Genomic DNA, 23,116 nt, shown 5'->3' with positions numbered 1-23,116 from the left:
AATGTTCACTGAGAAAAGTGTGAAGGCAGGAGAAGGGAAATATTGTAAATAGAGAAGACCTTGGAAAAGGCTTTCCCATGATGTGACACTGAGGCTCAATATTATGTTTGTCCTACTGCAATAAAAAATATCTTTGGAATAAAGACACTCAGGGGAAACACATTAGGAAAACTCCAGGTGCCTTCTATGTCAGAATAAAAGAAAAATAAAAACAGAGACATAACCTTCTACAGCTGAAAAAAGGTATAAAATAAATACTGCACCTTTTGTCTTTAAGTAATTAAGGGATAAGATCTAAATTTAGAATTCATTAGTTATAGATAAGTGCTAAGCACTAATGGGGATATGAAAATGAATAACACATAGGCCCTGTCCTCAAAGAGCTTATAGCCTAATGGAGTCAGGAAAGGAAGCCATATACGTAAGTAAATATAATGCTAAGCAGAATTTCAAGTAGACTAGGAAAGTGCCTAAGAGAGGCACAAAGAAAATACCATGAGGATTTAAAAAAGAACAGAACGAGGGAAGATTAGGACCATAAGAGCCCTTAAAAATCAAATCTACCTTGTTTCCAGGAAGGCCTGTGTCCAAAACATACAAGACAGGTGACTCTTTATCCTGTTTTCAGAGGACTCCAGTGGCAGAGATTTCACCTGCTCCCTCATTTCTTTGAGTCTTATAAGCAAAAGCTATCTAAACACCAGTCCCCTCCAGGCCAATCTGAGGTGTTATTGAGATGTCATTTATTGTCCTGTTGCAGAAAATTCTTTTTAAATCATAGCTTTGTGGCCTCAGAGTTAAATCCTTAATTCCTGCCTATCTTATGGACGGGGAGTAACTCCCAAGGAAAGAAAGCCGGAAGAAATAGGAACAATTTTTGGATAATTTGAAAGTAGAAAGTTAAAAAAAATAAACTTGAAGATGAAAAAAAGCCTTTGTTTTTGAAAAGCTGACAACAATTTTTTCCTTCTCTGGTCAGCTCCTTGATACTAAGGATCATTTCATTTTTTTTTTTGTCTTTGTTTCTCTAATACCTAGCACAGTGCCTGGGACAGAGTTGCTCAACAAATACTTGTTCATAATAAATGACTGATTGACATGAGAAGCAGTATGAAGTAGCAGAAACAGATAGTAACCTCAGGATCAGGAAGACCTGGGTTAAAAACTCATTCTGACACATACTGGCTCAATGACCTGAGGAAAAGGGGGAGAGTTGTGGAGAGAGAGAGGGGGGACAGGTAGCACATTCCACGCATGGGGGAGAGATAAAGTTAGGAGGTGCAGTGTTGTGTGCATTGCTTTAGTACTTTAACTTGGTTCCACATCTTCTAATTGAGAATTCATTTGTAACATGTCTCTGGTGACTTTTTTCCTAAGCATACTGAGTTATTCTACTAGTTCCAACTGATTGGAAAGAGGCCAATGGTGAAAAGTAGGGATTCTGGATGACTCACCTATCCAAAGGCTAAAGTAACACACATGGAGAGGAAAAGGGGCATCCAGAAACAGAAACAATACCAGGAGTTTGAGGCACCAGACCTACTGTTTTTGTTATTTTGTGCTTTTTTCCCCTCTTTTTATTCTTGGAGATACTTTGACCTCCAGTCATTTTTATCTTCTCATCTTTTAGACAGTTAATATAGTATGGCAAACTGTGCTGAGGGCTCTAATTTAGGCATCCTTTTATAAATCACCAAGACAAGAATGGAACAAATGAAGAGGGAAAAAATACCTTCGTACAAAGCGGCTACCTTCAATTCTCTAAAACTATAGTTAATGGCTAATTATACTGACATTCCCATTGTGTGGAAATGGAATGAATGCAAATATAATTCCTCAGATAATTATTTCATTAAATGGAAGTGACTTGTGTGAAATAGCAAATTAACATAAATGTCTTCATAGGCGTTAGCAAGGATGTGCTTTAATATGGAAATGCTTCAACTTTGAAATAACAGGTAACCCACTACATTCTTTAGGTGACTATGATGATGAAGTCTGAATTGGCTATCATATTTACTTACATAAGTTCCATCTTCCCCTTTAGTTGTTATTTCATCATTAAAATGGAATGAGTAAAATATGTGGTTAGATTCCTATTAACAAAGGGACCCAAGGAATCCCCAGGGCTGCTGCTGGCAACCTCAAGTATTAATTTACCCTCTGAAAACTTGTGGTTTGTTTATTTATTTTCCTCATATTTTAAGTTCTGAACTATCTCCCTCCTTCCCTCCCTACCCTGCACTAGAGTAGGCCATCATTTGACACATATATAGATACAGATATAAATACATAAAACCATACTATACATACTTCTATTTATCAGTTCCTTCTATGGAAGTGGATAGCATCTTCCTTTGTTAGGTCCTTTGTAGTTGATCTAAGTATTTATAATACTCAGAATAACTTAGTCATTTACAGTTATTCTTTGAACAATATTATTGTTACTGTGTACAATGTTCTCCTGGTCCTGTTTATTTCACTCTTCATTATTTCATACAAGTCTTCCTGTATTTTTCTAAAATCAACCTGCTTATCATGTTAGAGCACAGTAGTATTCCGTCACAATCATATGCCACATATTCCCCAATTGATGGGCATCCCCTCAGTTTCCAGTTCTTTGCCACCACAAAGAGAGCTGCTATAAATATTTTAGAACATACAGGTTATTTTCCTTTTTCCCTGATCACCTTGGGAAATAGACCTAATGATGGTATTACTGGGACAAGAGGTAGACACAGTTTTATAACTCTTTGGGCATAATTTCAGATAGCTCTACAAAATGGTTGGATCACTTCACAGTTCTACCAACAGCATATGTGTCCCAATTGTTCCATATTCCCTAGGTGTGAGATGGCATCTCAAAATTGTTTTAATTTGTATTTCTCTAATCAACAATGATTTAGAACATTTTTTTTCTATTGACTATATATAACTTTGATTTCTTCTTCCAAAAACTACCTGTTCATAGCCTTTAACCATTTATCAATTGGGGAATGACATAATCTTATACATTTGAAAAAGTTCTCTATTTGAGATGTGTCTTTTATCTAAGCAACTATGAATCCCTCCTCCCACCCAATTTTTTACTTTCCTTCTAATCTTGGCTACACTGGTTTGATTTGTACAAACCCTTTTTAATTTAATATAATTACAATTAACCATTTTACATCTCACAATGCTCTCTATGTCTTATTTGTTGACGAATTCTTCTCCTATCCACAAATCTGATAGGCTAAACATTCCATGTTCTACTAACTTACTGATGGTATCTCCTTTTATATACAGGTTACATATCCATTTTGACCTTATCTTGGTAAATGGTGGAAGATATTGATCTATACCCAATTTCTGCCAGAATGCTTTCTAGTTTTCCCAATAATTTTTACAAACTAGTGAATTCTTTTCCCAAAACTTTAAATCTTTACATTTGTCAAACATAAGGTTATTATAATTATTTATAATACAATACACTATAAAAATACAACACAATACAATACAAATTTGTGTACTGTATTTCTACTCTGTTCCACTGATCTACCTTTCTATTTCTTAGACAGTACCAGATAGTTTTTCATAATTACTGCTTTATGATACAGCTTAAGATCTGGTCCTGCTAAGCCTCCTTCCTTTAAATGTTTTTTTTTCATTAATTCGTTTGACATTCTTGATCTTTTGTTCTTGCAAATGAATTTTGTTATTATTTTTTCTAGTTCATAAAATAATATTTTGGTAATTTAATTGATATGGCATTGAATAAGTAAATTAGTTTAGGTAGAATTGTCATTTCTATTAAATTGGTTCTGCCCACCTATGTTAATATTTCTCCAATTACTTAAATCTGACTTTATTTGTATAAAAAATGCTTTATAATTATGTTCATGTAGCTCCTGGGTTTGTCTTGGCAGGTATACTCCCTCATATTTTATGCTGTCTATGTTTATTTAAATGCGGCATCTCTTACTATCTCTTCTTGCAGGGTCTTTTTGGTGATATATAGAAATGGTGATAATTTATGTGGGTTTATTTTGTATCCTGTTACTTTGCTAAAAAGTGTTAATTGTTTCAACTAGATTTTTAGTCAAATCTCTAGGATTTTCCAGATATATCATCATATCATGAGCAAAAAGAGGTACTTTTATTACCTCCTTGCCCATTCTGATTTCTTCAATTTCTTTTTATCTTATTGCTATTACTAGCTTTTGTAATAAAATATTAAATATTAGTGATAATGGGAATCCTTATTTTACTCCTAATCTTATTGGAAAGGCTTCTAGTTAATCCCTGTTACAAATAATGCTTGCCAATGGTTTTAAGTAGATGCCTCTTATCATCTTAAGAAAAAATCCATTCATACCTATGCTCTCAAGTGTTTTAATAGGAATGAGTACTGTATTTTATCAAAAGCCTTTTATGCATCTATTCATATAATCATATAATTTTTGTTACTTTTGTTATTGATATAGTCAATTATGTTAATAGTTTTCCTTATGTTAAACCATCCCTGCATTCCTGGTATAAATCCCACTTGCTCACACTGTATAATCTTTGTGATATGTTTTAATCTTCTAGCTAGTATTTCATTTAGGATTTTTGCATCCACATTCATTAGTGAAATTTGTCTATAATTTTCTTCATTTTTGCTCTTCCTGGTTTTGGTATTAGCACCATATTTGTTTCATAAAATGAGTTTAGTAGGACTCCTTTACCTATTATTCCAAATAACTTATTTAATATTGGAATTAGTTGATCTTTAAATGTTTGCTAGAAGTCACTTGTAAATCCATATGGTACTGATGCATTCTTCTTAAGAAGCTCATTTGTGACTAGTTCAATTTCTTTCTCTACAATAGGTTTATTTAGACATTCTACACACCTATCAGATTGGCCAACATGACAAAACAGGAAAATGATAAATGTTGGAGAGGATGTGGGAAAATTGGAACGCTAATACATTGTTGGTGGAGTTGTGAAATGATCCAACCATTTTGGAGAACAATTTGGAACTATGCCCAAAGGGCTACAAAAATGTGCATACCCTTTGATCCAGCAATAGCACTTCTAGGGCTATATCCCAAAGAGATCAAACAAATGCGAAAAGGACCCACGTGTACAAAAATATTCATAGCAGCTCTTTTTGTGGTGGCAAAGAATTGGAAATTGAGAGGATGCCCATCAATTGGGGAATGGCTGAGCAAGTTGTGGTATATGAATGTAATGGAATACTATTGTTCTATAAGAAATGATGAACAGGCTGACTTCAGAAAAACCTGGGAAGACCTATATGGTTTGATGCTGAGTGAAGTGAGCAGAACCCAGAGGACTTTGTATACAATAGCAGGCACGTTATGCAATGACTAAGAATGTTAAACTGAACCCTTCTCAGCATTACAAGGATCTAAGACATCTCCAGAGGCCTCGGGATGGAAAATGCTGTCCACATCCAAAGAAAGAACTATGGAAGTCGAATCCCTCTCACTTATTTTACCTTACGTTGAATTTTGTTTCATCTTTCTAATGGTTCCTCCTATTGGTTTTAATTTTTACTTACAACTTCACTAATGTGAAAATATGTTTAATGGGTATGTAAATGTAAAGCCTATGTCAGATTGTGCGCCGTCTTGGGGAGGGTGGGGGGGGAGAAAAAGGGAGAAAAGAATTTTCAACTCAAAATCATATGGAAAAAAAATTTTAAAAAATTTAAAAAATTAAATAAAAAAATAGACATTCTATTTCCTCTTCTATTAATCTAGGCAGTTTTTATTTTTGTAAGTATTCTTCCATTTCAGTTAAATTGTTAAATTTGTTGGCATATAATTGGGCAAAATAACTCCTTGTGATTGCTTTGATTTCATCTTCATTAGTGGTATATTCCCCCTTTTCATTTTTGATAACAATGATTTGGTTTTCTTCTCTCTCTTTTTGAGTCATCTTAACCAGTATTTACCTTTTTAATCATATTTTTCACAAAACCAACTCCTCATTTTAGTTATTAATTCAATGGTTTTCTTACATTCAATTTTATTAATCTCACTTTTAATTTCTAGCATTTCCAATTTGGTATTTAATTGAGGATTTTTAATTTGTTCTTTTTCTAGTTTTTTAAATTGCATACCCAATTCATTGGTCTGCTCTTCATTTTATTTATATAAGCATTCAGAAATATACATTTTCCAGTTTCAGAAGAAGAAACTGAATAAGCTATAAACTTCCAAAGGAAAAATAAAACTTCTAGACCAGATGGATTCACAAATGTATTCTACCAAATATTCAAAGAATAATTAATTGTAATGTTATATAAATTGTTAGCAAAAATAACAAAAGAAGAAATCGTACCAAAATTCTTTCAATGACAGATATGATCTTGGTAGACATACCACGGAGAATCAAAACAGAAAAACTATAGACCAACATACATGATGAATACAGATACAAAAATTTTAAACAAAATATTAGCAAAGATGCTAAAACAACACAATTAAGATTATACAATATGTACTGGTGTAATTTAAACCAGGAATATAAGGGTTGGTTTAAAATTAGGAAAACTATAAACTTAATTATCCATATTAATAACAAAATCAAAATTATATGACTATATCAATAGGTTCAAAAAAGCTTTCTGACAAAATACATTATCTACTGTTTATGTTAAAACATTAGAAATCAAAGGAATAAATGGACTTTTCCTTAAAAGTGATAAACAGCAGATATCTAAAATCAAGAGCTATCATCATTTGTAATAGAGATAAACTAGAATTCTTTCCAAAAAATTCAGGGGTAAAACAATGATGTTTTTGTCACTACTTCTATTTGACAAAATAATAGAAAGGCTAGCTATAGCAATAAGACCCCCCAAAAAAACAACTGAGGGAATAACCACAGTTGAAGAATTTTTTTAAAAATCACTTTTTGTAGATAATATCAAGCCATACTTATAGAACTCAAAAGAGCCAAATAAAAAAATAATTGAAATAATAACCTCAGCAAACCTATAGGATATAAAACAAATCCACATAAATTATCAGCATTTCTACATAATATCAAGGCAACACTGAAAGACTAAGCAAAATTCCATTTAAAATTACTATAGAAGGAATAAAATATTTGGTAGCCTACTTTCCAAGACATACACAAGAACTATATAAATACAACTACAAATAGCTGTTCATATAAACAAATAATACACCTAAATAACTGGAAAAATATTAATTGCTCATGGGCAGAATGAGTCAAGATAATAAAAATGACAATACTACCTTATTTAATTTATTATTTAATGCCATACTAGTCTAATTTACTGGTTTGATTTAAAGTACTCAATGGGTTACTTTACAGAAATAGAAAACTAATAACAATATGCAAAGGTGGGAAAGAAACAATATGAAGAGAAATAATGAAAAGAAATGGGAACAAAGAGGACCTAGCAGAGCCAGATCTCAAACTATACTACAAAGCTATAATTGTTCAAACTATTTGGCTTTGGGTAAAACATGGATTGACCAGTAGAATGAAGCAAATTATATAATACTTTAGTATCAATAAACACAAAGACTCAAGCTACTAGGAAATGACCAATAATCTAGCCCTTCCCTTCCTATACTTCCAGTCTTCTTACTCATTACTTCTATCTTCTCTCCCCTTAATCACTCCATCCAATGCACCTCATCTAGCCACAATGACCTAACTGTAGCTTTTCATACACAGCATTCCATTTATCATTTCCATGCCTTTTTACTGACTGGCTCTCCTGACTGAAACACTCTCTTTCCTCATCTCTTCCTCTTAGAATCCTTCTCTTCCTTCAGGACTCAGCTCAAATGCCAGCTTCTGCAATAAGCCTCTCCTGGTTCCCCAGGTTCTAGTGGTTTTCTCTCTATGGTAACCTTCCATTAATTTTGTATGTATCCTTTATGAACTTATATATATATATATATATATATATATATATATATATATATATATATATATATATATATATATACATATACTATCTCTCCCTGTTAGAATGTAAGCTCTTTGAAGGCAAAGACTGTTTTTGCTTTTTCTTTGTATACAGTACTTGGCAAGGCAAGCACCTAAATGCATACAAATTGACAGATTTTTGCTGATGATTCACTAAACAGTTCCTTATTATAATGATTTCTTTTTTTTTTTGCAAAAAATCAACCTATGTACATGTTTTCTGGGAAAACAACTTTTATTCAAAGTGTGATAAATATGAATCATCAAAGATGGCCAACTCGTTTAGGAAAGAAAATTGCTCTACTCCTTATCAACTAAATGTGGTACAAACATGAGAACAAATTATATCTCTAAAATAACATGTCAAATGTTTTTTAATTGACTGATACATTCCAATTCTAAGGTTCTAATAAAAGACATAGTATTTCAGGAAAAAAAATTGTATAAGAACTTGAAAAATATTTGTTATACCTTAACTGAATGTCAGGGCTATAATGAAACATTTATAGCATTTATTATTGTTGTTATTTTTTAAATGGTTATCCTTTACATACAGAACCCAGAGTTAGAGAGGGTCACTGATTCTTCATCAGTAAGCTGTGCTTTACTGGAGGTCAAGAATTTTAAAAAGTTGTACATCAGGTTGTAAAAATGATCATTTTGACGGCAAAGGCAAGAATTTGAAATATTATTTAGAAAGTCATGGTGGAATCAATGAAAGAATTTAAAGTTGAACTCATTATACTATCCATTATATTGACCTGCAGACTTTTGAAGACATAGTGAATAGAGGGTAGCAGGTGCATGAAAACTAGGGAGGAAAAAGTCAAAATAGCCAAGGTCAATGGCCTGCTAGACATGCTTCATTCTTTAAAACATTTAAATTATTTTAAAATCCCTGCTTACTTGGAAAGGTCATCACAAAATTATTATATTATCACCTGTCTCAATTCAACAACATATAGCTTTTCCCATCTGTGGTAGCTATTATAATTCAGGATACACTACACATACTCATTGCTTAAGAAATGCTGATCAATGATAATGATCATAAATTAGAAATTGTCTGGTAGGTACTAATCCTTGTGTACATCTGGAGAGTTATATTCAGTTCTGGGTGCTATATTTTTGGAGGGATATTGACAAACTGCAATGTATACACAAAAAAGTGACGAGGATGGTAAGAGTACTCTAAATTTGGACCCTAAGCAGGATATAAGAAAAGTCATAGAAGAACACATGGATGAAGTGGTCAATAATTAATGGGGGAAAATAACTTGGAATGGAATCAAAATAACACTTTGGGTCTCAAATATCTACATACCTATGTGTAAAATCTAGGTAAGTAATGAAGATAGCGTAAAAATTTACCTCAAAGAAATAAACACTAACTTTATAGAAAGCACTGAGCCTTATTGGAATGGGTTTTATCACCAGAGTATAGCAATGGAAAGATAGCCTTGCTCAAAAGAAACAGATCTGACAGAAGAGGCAGATATATAGTACTATATGTCAAGAAGATGGACATTTTTACAGAAATCCATGTAATTTGATTAGAAGCATAGTAGAGAAAATTTGTATGAAGATAAAAGGAGATAAGGATAGGACTGGACCTTTGAATTCCCTGGTATCTAGCATGGAATCACCCTCTTCAAATGGAGGTTGGCACCTTTTCTATAACTCAGAATCTTAGAGAACTGATGAGAGCAATAAGACATTAGGTGATTTGCCCAGGGTCACACAGCCAGTAAGTGTCAGAAGTGGAGAATGCAGCTCTCTATCCACCTTTCAGGAAGATTAAAAAGCAAAACATAAATGATCATTGGGGGGCACCTAGCCCATTAGACTATGAGCACCAGGAGAGTAATTTTTTTGCTTTCCTTGTATCTCCAGCACTTAGCACAGTGCCTGGAACATACTAGGTACTTAATAAATGCTTGTCAATTGACTTACCTAGCCAAACAAGGAAATAGATGAGTTCTTGATAGCAATCACAAAATTGGCAGGCATAATATAGTGTTGTGGTTTTTTTCTCCTTTTATAGGCTTAGTAACTAGGACATTGCTAGCACATAATAGGTACTTAATAAATGCTGATTGATCAGTGATGGGGACTTTGAGTACTCAGATATCACAGAAGTCACAAAAATCCGATTCACTTAAAGGCAAATCATCTAACTGACTTGCCTTGCTGACAGTTTCAATTCTTATAAGAGGAAGCAAATGTTGAAGAACAGACACACTGGACTTGACTCTGGCCAATGAAGAAACACTAATTGGTGAAATGAAAGTGACAGTAACCTTGGGAGAAAAGGACCATGATTTTATAACTTATTATAACCCAGGAAATGAATGCTATGACTTAAGAAAAGCAGATTTTTAAAAGTCCAGAGAACAGAGAGGTATGATCCCATGAGACTTAATGGAGATAATGATACTAATTCAAACTTATATAGCCCTTTCCAGTTCATAAGACACTTTTTTCACAACAATCCCATGAGACAAGTTTTCAAAAAGATGAAATTTTAATGATGTAATCATGAACAATCCCAATGAGATTTTTTTTTAAAAAAAGGATGGGCATTAGAAACTCTTCAGTAAGCTCAGATTTTTTAAGGACAGATAGAGAGATTATGGTATTTATTAAGAGCTTACCATGTGCCAGGGACTGTAGTAATATAAGTAAGCAAGACAGTCCCTGCACCCAAGAAGCTTACATTATAATAGGTAAAGACAATACATAAAAGTGACTGGAAAGTAGGGGTATGCTTCTGGTGGTCTGGTTAGGAGATGGTGGAATAGAAGCCTGCTTCAGGGCAAGACACAGTGAAAGGTCACTTTTCAGATATCAGGGTAGTACCAGAGCAGAGTTCAAGCTCCTGTGAGGAGGATGGCCAGAGTAGAATTGGCATGGTGTGGAGATAGCCAAATTTTGACAAGGACAAAAGATGTAAACAGGAGCATATAACCAAGTTAGAATACAAAAGAGTGACCTAGAAGGATAATATCAAGGCCAAAGGCCAAAATGAACTGTTCTGCAAAAGAAGAGAAATGAAGGAAAGAAGGAAGAGAGGAAGGAAGGGAAAAAAAGGTATTTTAAAACTATATTCTGTGCCCCAAAAAAGGGAAGAGATAGAAACTACTCCTTAGGCTTTATTTTGTCATGTTGGATCAGACTACACAAGTCTTGTTTTGCTTGTTTTTTCAGAAGCAAAAAGGATGATATTCACACTGGAAATAAAGGAACCAACAGGAACAAACATTGTGACGAAGACAGAAACGAAGCTTGAGATAGATGAAGAGACAGGAAGAGCTCACTAAGTTGTTTGAAATGGTTTCAACGACCCTATCCCCAAAGAATTGCACTGATTCTGAAATATTTTACAGATACAGTGGTGGTGGTTTTCAATGGACTAAAGAGAACTGAAGAGGTGCTTGAAGACTAGCGATGGACAAACGTTCTGATTTTCAAAAAGGGGGAAGAAAGAAAAAGACACTGTTAGTTTTAGACCAGAAAGTCTGATGTGAATATGTAGCAAACATCTAGAGCTCATTGGGAAATAAGTGGTTTTTGAGCAAAGAGAAAAAAAAAAAGGGGGGGGTGCACATACAAACACATATTCAGATTTGAAAGTGAAAGGGTAATCTAATGCCTCCAAGGAGCATTCTACAGCCACAAATAGTCATCTAGCCTCTGAATGAAAGCCTCAGATGAAAGGGAAGTCACAGCCTCCCTGGAAAACCCATCCTATTTTGATAAGCCTGGTTATTCAGAAATTCCTGCTTGTATTAAACCAAAATCTGTTCCCTTGTAACTTCTACCCACTGGTCCTGGTTCTGCATTATGGAGCTACAGAGATTACTAATAACTGGCATTTATATAGCAATTTAATGTTTGCAAAAAGCTTTGTAAACATTATCGGATTTGATCCTTACAACGAGCCTGTTGAGATCAACATTATTACTATCTCCATTTTACAGATGAGGAAATTGAGACAGAGGTCAAGTGACTTGCCCAGAGTCACAGAGCTACTAAATGTCTGAAACTGGATTTGATTAGGGTTTCCTAACTTCAAGTCTAGCACTCTATCCACTGAGCCACCAACCTGCCTCAATCTCTCTTTGATATTAACTCTTCCAGAATTTGAAGCCCACAGTCAGGTTCTTCTCAAATCTTTTCTTCTCCAAACTAAAAAGTCTTAGTTCCACTCCCCACCCCCACCCCAATCCTCCTATGACATTATTTTGATCCCTCATTGCCCTGATTGCCTTCTCCTGGACATGACTCAGTTTATCAACATACTTCCTGAAATGTTATGGCTGAAATTGAACATTATATTCCATATATGATGTCCCCTCTTCCCTTGAAGGAAACTGGTGATTCCAGTAATGCATTCTGGGCATAGGAAAGGGATGCCAGGATGCCTCAGACAGTAGTAGGTTCTCTCTTACTAGAAATCTTCAAGTAGGGGTTGGACGAGATCTGTTTTGTATGTGTTTTGTAAATGACGATATATGTGCGTGCTGTTTGTCCTGTTAGAATATAAGCTTCTTGAGGGAACAGATTCTTTTGCTTCTGTCTTTGTATCCTCAGCACCTCATGTGGTACCTGGCATGGAGTAACTGCTTAGTAAATGCTTGTGAGCTGATTGATGAGGACTTGGAAGAGAAAAAACTGAAACAAGTAGATATGATGGAGGAGACAGCCATCTGAAACTTAATTCATAGATAGAAAAGAAATGAAGAGGTGAGACACAGCACAAAGTAAAATTTATTCTAAGACAACCGTTTTTCTAAAAGAAGTGCTGAGGATTTTAATGGACTGAGAAATCCAGAAGTATGATATAGGCACCAAGAAAGCTAATGTCATCTTGGGCTGCTTTAAGAGAGGCACAGATTCCAAGAATAAGGAGGTGATAGTCCCACTGTATTCTGGCCTTATCAGATCTCTTCCAGAGAACCGTGTTCAATGCTGGGCACAAGTCTAGGAGATGTTGTTAAGATGAGAAGTGCCCAGAGGAGGGTACCAGAAGGTGAAGAGCCTTGCGTCCAGGTTATATGACAATCAGTTGAAGGAACCAGGCATCTTTGTTCTAAAAATGAGACTTATTGGCAGATAAGCCAACTGTCTTTAAGTATCTGAAGGATTATCGTGTAGAAATTGGACTTGAAGAGTTGTCTTGAAGAGTCAGATTTATTTTGTTTGGTCCCAGAGGACGGGAGTAAGAGCAGAAGGAGGCAAGTAAGGCTTGCTGTCAAGCAAAACTTCCCAACAATTAGAACTGTCCAAAAATGGAATGGACTGACTCAGGAGATCACTGACTCTCTTCCTTGGAGACCTTCAAGCAGAGACTAGATGGCTATTTTTAAAATGGCGGCGATTCCTTTAGTGTATTCCTTTAGGGCAGGACAGAATAGCTTTTCAAACCCTTCAAATCTCAAATTCTGTGATTCCGTGAGTTTGGATTTCTACTTGTCAGGGATATTATAGAGGGAGCTTTTTGAGGAGGAAGTTGGAATAGACACATCTTCCAACTCAGATTCCGAGGCCTAATCCCAAAGGTACACTTTTGCAAAATTTGCTTATGGAAATTAGGAAGCTTTGTCTAGGAGATGACATCTAAGTGGAACCCTGAAGGATGAGAATGACCCTGAAAGGCGAAGATAAGGAAGAGGGACATTCGAAGCATGGAAGATAGTACATGCAATTGTAGTTCATGTACAGCAGTTCATGTAGTAGGTAAGTTTGACTGAAATTTAGATTTTGTGAAGGAGGACAATGGGACATAAGGCTTAAAGAGAAGTTGGAGGACTTTCTATGTCATGCTTAGGAATCTGTATTTTGTTTTATAGGTAGTAAGGATGTACTATAGGATTTTAAGCAGGTAAATAAGACAATCTTCTTTGATCCCTCAGCTGAAAAGATTCTGTCCTTCCTCAAATATTCATTGAGCAGTTTCTGTGAATCCCTCTTTTGTCCCTATTGCACTACACTTTGCATTATTCTGATCTGTGTGTATATGGTACCTCCCCAACCCATAAGGCCACAGAACAAATGCCTCTTGAGGAAAAGGACTATGTTATTTTTTTACCTTTATAGATACCCAAGGCCACCAACAGGCAGGTATGCCCCCAGATTCTGCAAATTGTGACATATCTCAGATGACTGGTCTTGTTTCCAGCCTGTTCCAGCTACAGTTGCAATCTGGCAACCTCCTTGCAGGGGCAACCCCTACATCCTCAACAACCACAGGCACTGAACAGAAAGTTCAGTGGGAAAGAATTCTTGCTACTAAGGTTCTTGGCACTTGTTCAACGGTTCCACATGAGCAAATAAGGCTTTATGAGTCGAATGATATCAAACAAGATGCATTATCATATGCTTTGCTGTCATACCATGCAGACCATGAGACCTTTCCATCTGACTTGTAGCTGAAATCTCCTCTTTTGTGACTGCCTTCCACATTAGAATATGGGCTTGAGAATAAAGACTGTGTTGCCCTGCCTGCAACCCCAGAACTCAACACAGTGTTTGGCACACAGTAAGTGCTTAATAAATGTTTTTCATTCAATTGTGCATTCACTTACTGTCAAGCCCAGGGCCTTAGACATTGCAGGCACTGATAACTGTGTGTTCATTTGAATTGTACCGAGTCTGCTGGGTTGATAAATATCTACCTATAATCAGTGAGCATGTGATACTTGTCACAAGTCATAACAGACTACTCAGGAGGATGCAAATAAACGCAAAGGATAAACACTAAAAAAAAAAGTAATAAACAAATACTATTAGAGCTCAAACAGCTCCCATGGGTACTGTGGAAATTATATGAATGTTGGAAGAATAAGAGCTGCAAACCAATAGCCTACAGAAATAAATGAAAATCCCCCAAACAGTGAGCTGTCTTTGACAGATTCATGCAAATATCTAATCTCCCAAAGAAAAGCCCGGGCTGCACAAAAGCCCAACTGTAATGATGGTGACAATAACCTATAATTAGTCAATCTATACTGCATGGAACAGTGAAGAAATAAGCCAGGCTAGCTTTGGAAACAGAGTTGAGATGAAATCAGACCAAATGGCTATAGCAATCCTGTTATTTCCATAGCAGTATATGAAAACCACATTACTTCCACTTCAGCAATGTCACCATAACTAAATCTACTTTACATAAACCCAAACAGTACAATGATGGATCAGCAAAACAAACCAAAAAAATAAAACTAAAGAAACTCATTTACCTATATATAAATTTAACATTAAAAATAACATTTTACTTAGAGTCAGAAGACTAGCATTAAATCCCAGCTCTGTAACTTACGATCTGGGTGACCTTTGGCATACTAGTTCACCATCCTGAGATTCTGTTTCCTCGTCACTAATAATAATAGCTAGCATTTATATGTGCTTTAAGATTTATAAAGTGCTGTGCAAAGTGCTTTTTCATTTGATCCTCACAACCTAGCGAGATAGGTACTATTATTAATCCTCATTTTATAGATGGGGAAACTGAAGTTAAGTGACTGCCCAGGGTCACACAGCTAGTAATTGTCTGAGGCTGGATTTGAACTCAGATCTTCCTAACTATAAGCTCTGAGCCACCTAGCTGCCCCTGTAAAGGTTGAAAGTTTGAATAGTACAACCTCTACGGTCCCTTTAAGCTTCATATTTTCAGTGTGTTTCTTAATTTTTGAACAAAGCTGCTGTGCATTTAGAAGTTGGCAAGAGTTTCATAATTAAAAGGAGAGTCTAATCTTGTTGGATATTTATATTCTAAGCATCCCCTACCCAGGCTCTATTAAAATTTGTTTCTGAATAGTTTTATAACAGGAAATTCAATAAAATACTACAAAGGTTCATGTGACCTTTTTTGCCTTACAGTTGACTAGGATTAGGATAAACCTATGCATTTTAGCAGCCCATACAAACCATCCCTCATTTAATAAAGTCCATTTAAAATACTGTTCTTATTAATGACTACCACAGAACAGCAATGATCATACTCCCTGTAATTCAATTGCCAAAAGTTTGTGCAATAAATCAGGAAAAGGTTAAATATTTTTTTCATCCTGGAATAGAACATATCAATCTAGTTTATTTGATTACCTTGTCTAATGAGGCTTTCTAGAACCTGGATAACTTGACTTGTTATAATTATGCCAGATCATGTTTTGCCTAAAAGAAAAAAAAAGCCAGCAATCTGGTTGATATTATTCTTGGGTGGTTATTTTTTCCACTTCTACTTTGTAAATAACCCTTCACTCAGATTCAGAATGAGTTTAGTACATAAGACATGACAGCCTCAACCTACTCTTCCCTTTTCCAGGCTAAGAAGGAAATCAAGATCTATCCCATGAAGAGCAGATTAGGTAAAATGGCTTCTTGAAACCCCTCTATTTATTACTACATTTGAAAATACAAGGGAATCATTTATAACCTTCCTTAACTCCAAGAAAACCTATTCCAAGGAAAAAGCTCTTCATAAAGCATCATAGTACCATAATGCATTTGAAAGGTAAGGTGTGTTTTTTTCCCCTCCTTAAGCAAACAAAAGCAAAGCAAGGTCCATCTCTTTGAATATGAATTCAAAACAAAAACAAGAAGACAGTCTAATTAAAGAACGTGGGCTTTGGTGTTAGAGGTCCTAGGTTTAAATCTTAGCTTTGCTACCTACTCTATGTGTCTATCACCTGGGGCTCCCTTTCACATATGGAACTGTGAAACCCATCTACTCAAATGTATAACTCAGGTGCAAGAAGCCCCTTAGGGGTTTGATTTTACCAGACAATAGGAAGACAATTCGTTCTAAAGAAAAGACACTTGGTCAAATAGCAGAGCAAATTAAGTGACAAGAAGAGACACAGTTTCCCAGCCCCCTCACATGCTGTATCCCCTCCTCTGGGTTACTAGACCACCAAGGTGGAATAAACAGCCTTCATTCAGAAATACACATGACGAAGAAATACACATGGAAGGAGTACACACTGGGGTATGTATGGCCAGGAAACATGGATACTCAAAGAAAATTTATGACCAGAGAACACATTAGACACTTATATGGCTAACCCACACATGTGAAGGAACCTATGAACCTATATGTCCAGGGATGATACCTAGAGGATACACACACACACACACACACACACACACACACACACACACACACACACATTTATATGTGTGTGTGTATGTGTATATGTATACACATACACACACACACATACATATACATACATACATACATACATACATGGTTAAAAGTGTAGCCAGGGCAACTCACAGCTCAGATGCCATAGAATTCCTGATGCTTCTTGGTAATGTGATTTGTAGTTCAGTCATTTTAGTTGTATCTAACTCTCTGTGACCCCATTTGAAGTTTTTCTTGGCAAAGATACTGGAGTGGTCTGTAATTTTCTTCTCCAGCTCATTTTACAAATGAGGAAATTGAGGCAAACAGGGTTAAGGGACTTGCCCAGGGTCACACAACTAGTAACATTTGAACTCAGGAAAATGAGTCTTCCTGACTTCAGGTCTGGCAGTCTGTCCACTGCGCCACTTAGCTGCTCTCAACTTGGTCCTCAATCTTTCAATTAAGAATTCAGGTTATTTATAACATCCCTCTGGCAACCTCTTTCCTGAGCATGTTGAGTTACTCTACTAGTGCCACCTGATTGGAGACAGGCAACAGTAAAAGGAAACAGGGAGCCAATGAAGAATCATCTCAATAAAGACTTTCCTAAACTGAAGTAAAGTGAAGCTGGCAGAATCAGGAGAACATGTAACAACAATATTGTAACAATGCTCACCAGTGAAAGACTTAGCTACTCTGACCAATACAATGATCCAAGACAATTCCAAAGGACTACTGATGAAAAATGCTATTCACCCCCAGTGAGAGAATTAATGAACTCTGAATGCAGATTAAAGCATATTGGTTTTTACTTTCTTTATTTTACTTGCTTTTTTTGCAGCATGTCTAATATGGAAAAATGTTTTGCATGACTTCATATGACTGTCATATTGCTTGCCTTCTCAATGGGTAGGGGAGGAGCTGGAGGGAGGAAGAGACTTTGGAACTCAAAATTTTAAAATGGCTCTTGCCTTGACCATAGGGTTTTCTTACTACCAACAGGGTCATAGGATCACCTTTCTAGAAGTAGCAATGATAGCAGAAGCTATTTTATACTCCTCAGATTAAAAAAATAGATAAGGAAGCAGAAGACAAGTCAATTGCCCATCATCACATAGGTAGCAATCTTTTGAAGTGTGATGAACTCAGATCCTCTCAACTCTAGAGTCACTGTTTCTTCTACCATACCAGGCTGCTTTTTTCCTCTTCCTGGCTCCTCTAGACCTAATTCAGGGAAATGGAATGGAGATTTCCACTTAACAGTGGACGAGACAGGCAGCAGCCGTCAAAAGAAAGGATGCAAGGGGTAAAAAGGGTGTGGCCACTGAACTGGTACTCTCTGCACAAACCTGTTCTGACACTGAACAGATGTTAGCTCAAAGAGACTTGGGATAGCTTCATTAACAGCTAATTCTAAACTCCAGGAAAACTCTAACGCTTGTTTGTTTCCCTTCTCAGATAGCATCTCCTATTTGCTGCCTTATCATACATTTTAGTCAAAAAGGTTATTTCCCTGAGAAGTGTTATAGACACATTTCAGTGATAACTGTTTATATAAAAGACCAGCATTTTGCACACTCATTATACTTATCCCAATAGGCTTCAAAACAGTTTAATTAAGCCCAAAGTAATAGTATTAATTGTGCTAATATTTAAGTAGCACCATTACCTCTCTGTCATTATTGCCAATTAACCAATCTATAGTCACACATGATTTATCTATACCATTAATGGAAAAGGCACAGAGTTTATATAGAGAAACAATTTAGAAAATGATAGATGAGCCTGGGTCCTGGGTTTGCCACATAATTCAATTTCCTTTTAATTTCATGTTTTTCTTGGTAGAAAGATCTGCAAACTTAAAGTGCTAGGTAAATGTCATATGTTATTATAAAAGGCACAAAGCTAAAATTATTATTAAGTTTAGAAAACAATAAAAAGTAATACCCCATTTTATTTTATTTTTCCAGTTGGATAGCCTAGGCCTAGGAAAGTTCCTTAAGAAATAGCTTTTGCAGTACTTTCACTACCAAATAGATTTTGAAATTGATGGGGGGACCTAGATTTGGAGGGTTTTTTGTTGGTTTTTAGTGGGTAAGGAACAGTTTTTAATACACTGTGTTCCCCATTTTAAAGATATGGAACTGACAATAGGAAGCGTAAAGCAACTTAGATCATAAATTTCAGATCTGAAAGGACCCTCAGAGAACATCTAACAACACCATTTTACAAAGGAGAAAATGGAGACCCAGAGAAGAGACTCGATTTGCTGTTTATCATTCCTTCCCTCTTGAACTGCCAAGTGTATAACTTGTATTTTCTTACCTTTACATGAGCTGTAGTCTAACAGCAGAATGCCCTCTTTGAGGCAGGGGCTATTTCTTTCTTATCTTTCTATTCCTGGCAGGGCCTGGCAGAAGCAGTGTGGTACAGTGGAAAAGAGTACTGGGTAGTTCTTGAACAGCACAATATCAGGTGTTAATAATAATGGTGACATTAATAACAAAAAGAGAAGGAGGAGAGGAAGAAGAGAAGGTGAAGAAAAAGAAGGAGAAGAAAGAGGAGAAGAAGGAGGAGGAGGGAGGAGGAAGAGAGGGAAAGGAGATAGAGGAGAAGGGAAGGGAAGAAGGAGGAGAAGAAGAAGACAAAGATGAAGAAGAAGAAGAAGAAGAAGAAGAAGAAGAAGAAGAAGAAGAAGAAGAAGAAGAAGAAGAAGAAGAAGAAGAAGAAATCTCATTTGATCCCTTACTACTCCGGGAAGTAGATGCTATCGTAATCTCCATTTTACAGACAGAGTAACTGAAGCTAAGAGAACTTAAGTGACTTGCCTAGGGTCACACAGCTAATAAGCACCTAAGGCAGGATCTGAACTGGGGTCTTTCCGATTCAAGTCCCGTGTTCTATGCACTGTTGAACAGGTGATAAAGAACTTATGGGGGGAACTAGTCTCAACAGAATTAGAGGTGAATTCCATCAAACATTTAAAGAGCAGTTAATAACAAATTATTATAAAAAGTTGAGAAAGAAAAGATTCTACCAAACTCTATGAAACAAATATTATCCTAATACCAGGAAGAGATGGATAAGGCAAGGAAAGAGGACTACTAGTTGACCAACAGTCATTGAAAACATTCACTTGTGCTAAAAACAAAAAAACCCCATATGAATCTTTGATATAGAAGGGCCATTTTTATGAGATAAAAAGAATACATCTAAAACCCAAAGGTAACATAATTTATCAATGACAATGCTAGAAGCTTTCCCAATACATACAGAAGCAATGCCAGGCTGCCTCCCCTGCTGCTATTGTTCAAAGTTCTAGAAATGCTACTAATAACAGTAAGAAGAGAGATAAATTAAAGGCACAACCATCGGCAACAAAGAGACAAAATTAGTCATACTTGTAGAAGAAATGAAGATATACTTAGAAAATCCCAGAGAATCATCAAATCAATTAATGAGATAATTAATAACCTAGTAGTATGATCAGGTGAGAAGTCACTTAATCTCTCACTAATTAATTTCCTCACCTTGGAATGGGGATAATACATGCAGTTTTCACTTCACAGGGTTTTTATAAAGCTCAAGTGAGATAATACATGGAAAACATTTTGTGAACTTTAACCCACTACCTAAGCCTCAGAGGACTCTGGCCATTTTCTTGTTATCAGACATGAAGCTGCACCTTCTTGACCACCAGACTTCCAGAAGAAGCAGCTAGTTCTTCCTCTCAAAGAGCTTTCTCTAGTGAGGGAAACAATGCATACAGAGAAGAAAGGGATGGGGGATAGAGTTTTGGTTTGGGCAATCACAGGGATTCTGAACAGAGCCACAAGGCAGTCAACTGTTTTGCCCTTTAGCACCAATGATGGTAGTGGTATTGTAAGTGTAAGACCAAAAAGAGGGGAAAAGAGGGCAGGAGGAGGGAAACAAGGTATGGTCAGGCAACAGGGCATATAGTAAGATGCTTGAGTAGGGCTGGCTTCCTGGTGGGTGACTGGGGATACGATGTCTAATGTCCCCTGGATATATTGTGTTTAGAGAGACTTCATTCGCCTTCCTCAATTAGGACAGCTCAGGCCCAAGGTAAAATTTCAAAACTGAGTAGATTAACTCCCTCAGGGTACAGTCTCTGGAAGTCTAGTGAGGAGATTCACTGCTCTAGGAGGGGGGGGGCAAACAAAGAGAGTGTATGTGGTGAGGGGGTAGGCAGAGAATTAGATTGGGCTTGGATGTTGTTAGCACTAAGGTGCCCTTCATGGGGTTCCTGGTTTGCTCTTTTTGGGTCTTCAATCTGTGTGTGTGTGTGTGTGTGTGTGTGTGTGTGTGTGTGTGTGTATTCATAGGTCTCTATGGTGGTTCAATGGGCAGCTAGGTGACACAGTGGACAGAGAACTTGGCCTGGAGTCAGGAAGACTCTTCTTCCTGAGTTCAAATCCAGCTTCAGACACTTACTAGTGATGTGACCCTGGGCAAGTCACTTAACCCTGTTTGACTCATCTATAAAATGAGCTGGAGAGGAACATGGCAAACCACTCCAGTATCTTTGACAAGAAAACCCCAAAAGGGGATCACATGGAGTTGGCCAGAATTGAAATGACTGATCACACACACACTCACACACACACACACACACACATACACACACACACACACACACACATACACACACACACACACACACACAGTGGTAAAAAGCCATTGCTTGTGCTGTTTCAGAGCTTAGAAGGTTGGCTAGTTGGTGCAATGGTCAAGAGGGTCAGGAAGACCGGAGTTCAAATCTAACCTTGGACATTTTCAAGCTGTGTAACCTCAGGCGAATGACTAAATCTCAATTTCCTCAGCCTTAAAATAGGCACAATGTTAGCTCCTACCACTCAGAGTTGCTGTGAGAATCAAATGACATAATATTTGTAAGGAGTTTAGCACAGTGTCTAGCACATAAATATTATATAAATGCTATTGTTGTTGTTATTGTTATTCAGAGCATTCACCAGAATAGCCATATTAAGTGAGGAAGAATACATGTGCTTAAAAGCTTAAGGCTGCCTATCTGATTGAACCAGCTGAGCTCCCTCTTAATCCCCTATCCTTGGACAAAAAATTTACAGTAGCAAGCATGATACTTTCCAATTAAGAAGCACTTTCCCATACAGGACCTCATTTGATCCTCACAACAGCCCTATGAAATAAGCATTATTTCCCCATTCTACAGATGAAAAAGTTAAGGTTCAGTGAGGATAAGCAACTTGCCCAAGGTTTTTGTTATTGTTGTGCAGTCGTTTCAGTCATGTCCAACTCTTCATGACCCCATTTGGGGTTTTCTGGCAAAGATACTGGAGTGCTTTGCCATTTCCTTCTCTGGCTCATTTTATAGATTAGGAATCTAAGGCAAACATGGTTAAATGACTTACCCAGAGTCACATAGCTAGAAAGTGACTGAGGACAGATTTGAACTCACAAAGATGAGTCTTCCTAAGTCCAGTTCCAGCACTCTATCTACTGTGCCACCTACCCCACCCCCACCCAGGTTGCAGACCCAATAAATTCCAAGCATAGTGTTCATTCCCTTCAATTCTTATTCACCAATCCCACATCTTTTAGATATCAGTGCCACATACACAAGACAGCAAAAGTCTATAAGATGAAGTCAGAGTTACGACATGGTCTCTCTGCTTCTTCTAGACAAGTCAAAATTAGTTGCCAAGCCTAACGAAGGTATAGAAATGGCACCCAACACTGTACCTGTGTATACATAAGAGAGATGGTAACCAGGGACGTCAGAATTCTACCAAGCTCAGCTTTTACCTTGTGCAGCTGGTAATACTGGAGTGAACCAATGCCACCTTGCTCCTCAGCAGTCCACAGTACCAAGCGCAGGGTCCTTTTTGGCCTCAGCCCTAGGAAAAGCAATTAAGCAAATGAAACACTGTGGGTGTCCAGTTCTTTTTACTTTTTGCATTCAACCAAGCTGATTTTCTGCCTTCTGGAGAAAAGAGGGACAGGAAGTAATCACCTCTT

At 36.6% G+C, this 23,116-nt stretch overlaps 1 protein-coding gene across 3 annotated transcripts in view; it reads right to left on the bottom strand.

Moving 5' to 3' along the window:
- Window positions 1-23,116, bottom strand: part of CPQ (carboxypeptidase Q) — a 624,464-nt gene that overhangs the window by 124,697 nt on the left and 476,651 nt on the right. For all 3 annotated transcript variants that reach the window (XM_020968909.2, XM_020968914.2, XM_078153670.1), the window contains exon 6: window positions 22,904-22,995. In XM_020968909.2, the coding sequence (XP_020824568.1) occupies window positions 22,904-22,995 (92 nt within the window). The remainder of the gene's footprint in view (window positions 1-22,903; window positions 22,996-23,116) is intronic.

The sequence above is a fragment of the Phascolarctos cinereus genome, unplaced genomic scaffold, assembly GCF_003287225.1.
Source record: "Phascolarctos cinereus isolate Bilbo 61053 unplaced genomic scaffold, phaCin_HiC Scaffold_4;HRSCAF=312, whole genome shotgun sequence".
In the NCBI taxonomy this organism is placed as follows: domain Eukaryota; kingdom Metazoa; phylum Chordata; class Mammalia; order Diprotodontia; family Phascolarctidae; genus Phascolarctos; species Phascolarctos cinereus.
Note: the sequence above shows the minus strand (reverse complement) of the source record. Positions and strands in the feature narration are given on the sequence as shown.